This window comes from Scomber scombrus, chromosome 21 (genome assembly GCF_963691925.1).
Source record: "Scomber scombrus chromosome 21, fScoSco1.1, whole genome shotgun sequence".
NCBI classification, from domain to species: Eukaryota; Metazoa; Chordata; class Actinopteri; order Scombriformes; family Scombridae; genus Scomber; species Scomber scombrus.
The window spans coordinates 15,059,248-15,064,842 of NC_084990.1; the positions used below are offsets into that span (position 1 = coordinate 15,059,248).

Consider the following 5,595-nt stretch of genomic DNA (forward strand, 5'->3'; position numbering starts at 1 on the left):
CGGTAGGAGGTGTTATGTGGTGATGACAACACATAATACCTCCACAGTTGGGGAAACAAGAAGGGAGTTAACCAAGATTACCTATTTTCGAGACAAACGGCACAACTGTTATAAGACATGTATCAAAGGAAACTGAAGTAGGCAAGTTGTATCTCTTTAAATCCAAAGTATTTTTTCAGTTCTCATAAAAAATCAAGTTGCTGCAATAATTTAATTATATAACTGAGGGCCTAACTTTATTGTTGCTGATTGCAATCGCTCATTATCCACAACGTTCATACTGATAGGTACTGTGATTTCTCTGTTCATGTAACATAAGTGTTTACTTTTTCTTTCTGTATTTTCTGTAACTGTTGATGTATGGGCCTTTTACTTAAAGATGCTGATCTAGGTAATTTCAGACTTGGCCTAATACCACTACAAGGTTGTATTTGATAGTGTTTTTTTAGTTTAGTTTTTTAGTTTAACCAAATCCTGGTTAGTTACAGATTTTACGATTTCCTGTAGTAAAACCTAATTACAAGATTGAAATTAGAATAAAATTGTTGACTGAGAAAAATGAAACATAATTATCAGAAATGTATGAGATCTGTTACACAGTACTGAAAGTTAAAATACAATCCAACTTTTATGCATCGCTTTTACTTGCTTTTTTTTTAATTTGATCATTGTTACAAGTTGTTCTCATTTTTCCATGCTTTGCTGCTTTCCTGCCTGTTCCTTGTGGTGCCCAGAGCCTCTGTCAGAGCAGGAACAGTAATTGACAAGCTGCCTCCTTCAAGCTGGAGGGGAAAACGCGACTGCTTTTAAATTAAGCTCTGTAACATTCCAGCCTCTGAGCTCCTATCTGATGTCTTGTAATGCACACTTACGGATTGGTTTGGGTTGTTTTAATAGCTGTATTGTAGAATTTATATAAAAAAAATGTTGAAAGAGAATATTTGGAAATTTAATTTCTTAATTTCTTTGATTTTTGCAGTTGAAATGTTGAAGGGTTTTTTTTGTTTTGTTTTTTACACATATGTTCATCTCTTTCCTGCCACTAGTCTTTCTATTTTCACAAAGAACACAAATTAATGGGGAAAAAAAGTCTGATCTGAAAAACAGATGTCTAAAAAGGGCCTTTTTAAAGTTGCCCATAGGGGAATTCGCATTGCTGGAAGTGGGGCAAAGAAGATGGAAGACAATACTATAGAGGTTTAATTATCCACCCATCAGAAATGAAAAGAGGGAGAAGGAGAACTGAGACTAATAATGGAATCACAGGCTTGTGTTCTGAGTTTCTCTGTTTCTTTCTTTTCTTTCTCTCTTCTATCATCTAAAGAATTCATTCTCTAAAATGCACTACTTACCCTTCAATCAGCTTCCCATCACCAAGTCCAAAGGGTTCAGAGATAAAGAAGGAGACAAAACTCGGATCTCATTCTTTTGTCCTTTTTATGTGTGAAGCTATTGAAAATATCATCTAAATGACTTGAGGTAGACAAGGAACAATCCAGGGACATTGAGTATTGCCTGTTTGGTGCATTGTGTTTTACAATATCAGATGCATCAGAGTTGTCGCAGCTACAGTAGCGATTCAGGTGTAAGTGTGTATACTTAGTTGATACAAGTTTACTTACGCATCAACAGGACACTTGGGAGTGTTTTCTTATGAAATGAGGCTTCAGATGCCAGGTTTCTGACTGGAATTCCTCTGTTTTATTTGAAAGTGGAGTAACTGCATGGTTTTGCATTGAAATATTTATATATTGGTAATAAGATGTGACCCTATCAGATTATGCAAAATAGTTCCCAATGTCTGTCCATGCTCCATGTTTGAATTACAGTCACCAACTGAAAAATACTAAATTCCTCTTGATTGTTAATGGAAACATATAAACAATTTAGACCAATAATCCAGTTGGATTACGCTTGGAAATAAATTGTCTTGTTGTCTTTGATCACCCCAGTTTCATCCTTAACTTGGGTACAAATTTTATGGTTCTTGAAAGTAGTAAAAACCATGTAATCTGTGTAGATAAAGTGCAGATACCACTCCAGTCTGGAGAGTTCACAACAAGGAAGTACTGTTTAAGCCAGGTTGTTTGAACGACTTTCAGGTTATTTGCCATTTCTTTTTATGTGAACAAAGTTTGCGAAGTCATTACCATATACTTAAAACTTTTTTTCTGAAGTCCTGTCTAAGTCTGAAATGCTTACTTACTGAATTTGGTGGATATTTGAAACAACTGCCCCTCCATGACCTTAGATCAACTTACAGTTATGGCTGAGACCAGGCAGCCTGTGAATTTCCTCTCATCTCTTATCTAGCATTGCCCCCAGCCCCCAGATGATCGGATCCCATGTTGCACCCTGTTGATGGTGTGTTGTCTGCTGGGTATTGTTGTCCACAGATATAAAAAGGATGATGAGAGCAAATCACTGGACTTGTACAGCAAAGCCGACAATCCTTTAATTGGACATTACTCAAGGCCAAAACTCATATTTCTTGTTGTGCTTGATCTTAAGAGACTCTCAAATGCACACCCCGCTGGGCTTCAATTTTTTTTGAATCAATAATTAATGGTCAAAGTTATTTATTCATGTGTATCTTCGCCAATTACGCAGCGTCTAATTAACAATTTCAATAATTGATATTTATTTCTGAAAGGGTTCAGTATCTTGGGCTGATAAAAAATGTATGAGCCGGGATGTGGACTGGGTTTTGTTTTTTGTTCTGAGAGAGCTTAATGCTCGGGGCTAATACCAGGCCACTTTGACTCCAACTCTTTGAGTTGGCACTGGCCCTGTGATGTGGATCTAATATGGGCATCTTTCATGGACCCAAAGCACTTACTCTGTACCATGTGATCTCATAAAGACTCCTACATGCCCATCGTCAGATACCCTTTTTTATGGTCTTTAATATCAAACTTCAAAGAATAAGCTTCTGTTTCCTTGACATTTTTTTTTTGTGTATCTGGAATGACGATATCAGGGCAAACTGTAAAAACTCTTGGTCTTACCAGGACCTTGGTGGTTATATTTCTGTATCTAACTCTGTGGCCTGATGAAACTCAAGTTCAATCACCATACTAAAAAGAGAAACATCCCTCAGATTTATGACAAGCCATATCCCCCTGATCGTTTGATAGTAACAGCTGTAGTAGTCAATAGAAAATTAACAAAGGCTCCCTTTAGTTGACTTTCATCAAGTTTTCGTTTATTGTGATTCTAGTAGGACATGAGGTTGAGGAACAGCAAGGCAAACCATTTTGCTATGGGAAAACCAAAGCAAAAAATATATTTACTGTGAGCATTGCCTGAGCATTGAGCTGGGAAGCAACTTTGACCAACAATGCAAAGCCATCTAACAAAACCAGACGCACCAAAACCAGCATCATTAAAATTTATGATTACAGGTTTGGACACCACAGTGTCGAGACCACACTGAAACAGTGCAGGCATTGGTAGAACGAAAGGGTGGGAAGCTTAACATTAAGGCTCAGCAAGGGTAAAAAATGAGAGCTGTGAATCAGTTGAGCTCAGTGACACGTCTCAGAGAGCCGAAGGTGGGGCTGTTACTTCCCCACTCGCTGTGCCTCCTGTACTCGCCAGGGCGCAAGAAGTACTGGCGTCCCCTGTATTGGGGATGTTCATGTAGCATCCAGTAGCCCTCCATGACATTGGCAGATGAGATGTCACGGGTGTGGAAACGCTCATGCAGATCTGGGCAGTCATCCATTAGCTCCATATTCTGGCCTGCAAAGTCAGATCGCTCAAATATCTTCATCCTGTAGTTTCCATTATACTAGGAAAGAGAAAATAATGAAACAGCCATTTAAGGTAAACATTTGTTAGTTAGTAGAATAACTTGTCTTCAGTTAACTGCTCTTAGCCTAAAACAACAGCACCATTTAACAGATTAGCAATTAGACATCAATTTATGGACAAACTTTTTTTTCCTATACATCCCTGATCCAATGATCCAGTCTATATTTTTCTTTTTCTTTTGACACAATTTAACTGAAGATTTAGGTCAAGCCACAAAAAAAGGCGTTTTTAAAATAGCCACAGGTACTGGCACTGAGAAGTGAAAACAGTAGGACTAGGCTTGGGAACTAAATGATCCTGAACTGGCACTTCTACTGAAAACCTTCAGTGAGAACACTACTGCAAACAGGCTAGGGCATCAGTTAAAACTCACAGGTGGCACCATACGGCAGGAGCGGATACAGTCATTGAAGCCTGCCCAGCGCTGGTAGTCAGGGTACTCGCCCTTGTTCAGCATGTACTGGTAGCCGCCATAATTGGGCTTCTCGTAGGCCACCCAACAACCACTCTCCACTTTTATTGAGTTGCAGCGGCTGAAGAAGTTTTGCATCTCGGGGCAGTCACTACTGCACTCATGGTGACGACCCTGGAAGTTCCTGTCTTCGAAGAATGTAATCTGCAAATGATGGATGGGTGAACATTGATATCACAGGGCTATGCAAAGGACAAATGAACACATGCTTTAAATGTATGACAGCTTTTCAGACTCTTACAATAAATTTAACTCAAATAGTCTGATTGTTATTGTCAACCCTACATTTTAGTATTCAGCGTAAGGTTTGCAAGTTAGCTTTGTCTAGCAAAGTTCTTGTATGAAAAGATTGTAAGTGAAGAATTTTGAAACAGATGAGCTTAAGGGCACATGAGAAAGTGTCCCAAATGATGTACCAGAGGCAAGTTTGAATAAAATTCGGTATAGCATGTGGTATATTTTAATAAAGAGAAAAATGTCTTCAAGGCTTTGCCAAAGTTCTTGGCCCTTTTTCATAAGACTTCAAGCTCATTGAATAATTGCAATTCTTACTACCCTTAACTGAAGACTAAGGCTTAATTTGACAGATGTCTTGTTTTTGCTTTTACTCTGCATATTTGTAATTTCATTCATTAATTTTTTTAACCTCAATTCTTTGCCGTTTTTAGCCTTTCCCTATGTATGTAAATGTAAATAAAATCCACTGATAGTTTTACCCATAAAAAGTTTAGTCATCGCTTATTGACTTTGTCTTTGCAGCTTCTCTTAAGTAATCTAACATTGTTAAGTTGTTTACCTGTAAGATGCACATAACTACACGACACAAAATATTTGAGTTGCTGTTACTATATAGATTTTAAAATCGCACGCTTACCTTGCCCATTGTAACTGTGTTAAGTTCAGATCAGAACAGACACCAGGCTGTACCAGACCCCTTTATAGACCTTGCTGGGATCAGGGCTTTGCAAACGTGAAACAAAGCTTTGTCGTGTCAGCACAGTGTACTCTATAGCCTGCACAACACTATAGGACTGGTGAGCTGCAGCAGCCGCTTTGTCTCTGTCAAAGCTCTGCCTGTCTATGGAAAATACTGAACAACTGCACTTTCTCAAAGTGCTACAATAAGAGTTGCAACAGCTGCCTTTATTGGCATGAATGCCATGAACCTGCATGTAGACTGTGAGGATAGACAGGGCAGCAAAGATAAATGGTTTGGTCTGTTTATGGTAGGCATTTGACAGTAATTTGCACAGATCATTTAAGCAGCAATAGGCCTTTATGTGTTAAAGATGAATGCTAACCAGGAG

General features: G+C 38.4%; 1 protein-coding gene across 1 annotated transcript; it reads right to left on the minus strand.

Moving 5' to 3' along the window:
* Positions 1-3,517: 3,517 nt before the first annotated feature.
* Positions 3,518-5,171, minus strand: LOC134003114 (gamma-crystallin S-1-like). Its single transcript, XM_062442245.1, has 3 exons — positions 5,163-5,171; positions 4,190-4,441; positions 3,518-3,793 (listed from the first exon to the last, which is right to left on the minus strand). Exons 1-3 carry the CDS (start codon positions 5,169-5,171, stop codon positions 3,518-3,520), a joined length of 537 nt encoding a protein of 178 aa, XP_062298229.1.
* Positions 5,172-5,595: the final 424 nt, after the last annotated feature.